This window comes from Galeopterus variegatus, unplaced genomic scaffold, assembly GCF_000696425.1.
Source record: "Galeopterus variegatus unplaced genomic scaffold, G_variegatus-3.0.2 Scaffold891, whole genome shotgun sequence".
Lineage (NCBI taxonomy): Eukaryota > Metazoa > Chordata > Mammalia > Dermoptera > Cynocephalidae > Galeopterus > Galeopterus variegatus.
This window is the reverse complement of record NW_007727002.1, coordinates 107,614-109,807: the sequence shown is the minus strand read 5'-3', so window position 1 is coordinate 109,807 and position 2,194 is coordinate 107,614. Positions and strand designations below refer to the sequence as shown.

At 47.9% G+C, this 2,194-nt stretch overlaps 1 protein-coding gene across 1 annotated transcript in view; it reads right to left on the bottom strand.

Annotated features, from left to right (window-relative positions):
• The window catches only part of FRAT1 (frequently rearranged in advanced T-cell lymphomas 1), a 2,446-nt gene extending 2,030 nt beyond the window's left edge, over positions 1-416 (bottom strand). Inside the window, exons 1-2 of the mRNA XM_008573237.1 lie at positions 379-416; positions 4-193 (exon numbers count right to left, since the gene is read on the bottom strand). Of these exons, the coding sequence (XP_008571459.1) occupies positions 4-193; positions 379-416 (228 nt within the window). The remainder of the gene's footprint in view (positions 1-3; positions 194-378) is intronic.
• Between the last annotated feature and the right edge of the window lie 1,778 nt (positions 417-2,194).

The window sequence follows — 2,194 nt, the reverse complement described above, 5'->3', positions numbered from 1 at the left end:
GGCCGCGGCAGAGCCGGGCGCGCGGCTGAGGCCGAAGCCGGGGCCGGGGCGGACGCGGACGCGGAAGCCGGAGCCCGCCGGGCGCTCGAGCCGCGCGCCGCAGCCGCGGGAGCCGGAATCCTGCCGGCTCGGGTTGATTTGTAAACAATGGGTGACGTCGCCGGGCCCTACCACCCCGCCGGGGCTGGGGGTGCTGTGCGGTTGGGGGCGGACCTTCTGCCCCGCTGGGGTCCACAGTGAAGCCTCGCTGCCTCGGCACTGTGACCTGATCCCGACTCCCTCAGCCGGGCGTGCTTGGCATTTCCAGAAGATGGACACCCGCTTGGATTCTGTTGGTTTCTTCCACAGACAGGCACATACACTTACACACACACGCACCCCTCCTCTCGGTGCATCAACTCGTCTGGTTTTAGCATTTGCGCTTATGAGGTCCGAGGTGCCGGCGTCTGGCGATGATGGAAAGGAAGTGGGGAGAGGCTAGGGATCTCTTTGTAGATTAGGGAGGGAAACGAGGCTGATAGGGAGGAAAGGAGGAAGGGGACCTTGTCGGGCGATGGGGGTGGTGGAGTTGGAAATGGCAAAGAAAGGCCACAAATTAATGTTTCCTGATCGGGAGCCTCGGTGTGTGAGTACCTGGAGTGGGGCTGGCATTGCCGCAGAGGAGGAGGTCGCTAGTCTTGGAAGGGGCTATAAGCTAGAAAGTTATTTTAAGAATGTTTAGCCCAGAAGGGAAGGATCCGCTCTGAGGAGTTAGGAGGATAAGGAAAAGGTGAGCTATTTAGATGAAAATGGAGTTTATGGGTCCCTTAGAGATATCGTAGTTGACTTAATGGTTAACCAAGACTTCATTTTTTAAAAAGAAGAGGGGCAGGAAATGACCCATAAATGCCATGTTGCCTGGAACCGTTATACCTTTATTGAAAATTCCAAACGCCTCAGGCCTAACTTCCAAACATTACACTTGTCAGTGGATTTTGGTAGGCCGGCCTTTAAAAGCCAACCAGGGGAGGGATATTATCAGGGTAATGGAAATATCCTAAAACTGGATTACGATGATTGTTGCACAACTTAGTAAATTTACTAAAAATCATTGAATGTACGCTTAAAACGAGAGAATTTTATGATATGTAAATTATACGTTAATAAAATTGTTACAAAATTAGCCACAAAGCACTGCCACGGAAACATACTGAAGCCAACCAGGAGAGAGCGAACTATGCGCAAAGCTGTAGGGAGCTACTTTAAAATACTGAACAGGAAAGCAGCATAATTTATTTATTGTAACAAAGTCGATTGTACATATCTGTGGGGTACAGAATTGAACATCAATACTTGTGTGCAATATGTGATGCTCACATCAGAATCATTATTATATTTTATAATATACACTATCATTGCTATTGTGGCCCTTTACCCATTCCTCATTGCCAAGAGCAGCGTAATTTTTAAAAGGGGGTGTAGAAGGAAGAGCTCGGAGCCTGGGGATCCAGATAAGTAGAAAACAAGGGTCTTGGTGGACTGTTCCAAGGATGACAATTACAGGAGCAAACCTTCAGGGAGGGAAGAGATGAAGAGACGAGGTAGGAGAGTTGGTTTAAAAAGAGTTGGCTTTAGGGCCGGCCCGTGGCTCACTGGGGAGAGTGTGGTGCTGGTAACACCAAGGCCATGGGTTCAGATCCTATATAGGGATAGCTGGTTGGCTCACTGGCTGAGCGTGGTGCTGACAACACCAAGTCAAGGGTTAAGATCCCCTTACCGGTCATCTTTAAAAAAAAAAAAAAAAAAGAGTCAGCTTTGTTTTTGTCAATGTGGAGTGAAGAACGTGAGAAAAGAAGAAAAGGCAGTTTGAAAAGAGCCATTGAATTTCTAAATCAAGGAAATCTGGACTTTTACAGGGTGTCATAAAATTCATCACCTCATTTTAGTGGATTCCTTAGGATTTTCTGTATACTGTACAAGATCATGTCATCTGTAAATAGAAATCGTTTTGGTTCTTCCTTTCTAATCTGGATGTCTTTTATTTTTCTTGCCCAATTACCCTGGCAGGAACCTCTAAAACAATGTTGAATAGAAGTGGTGAGAGCATGGTTAGAGCATGGTGCTGATAACATCAAGGTCCAGGGTTTGATCCCTGCACCTGTCCCCCCCCCCCCCCCCCCAAAATAGTGAGAGCAGACATCCTTATCTTGTTCCT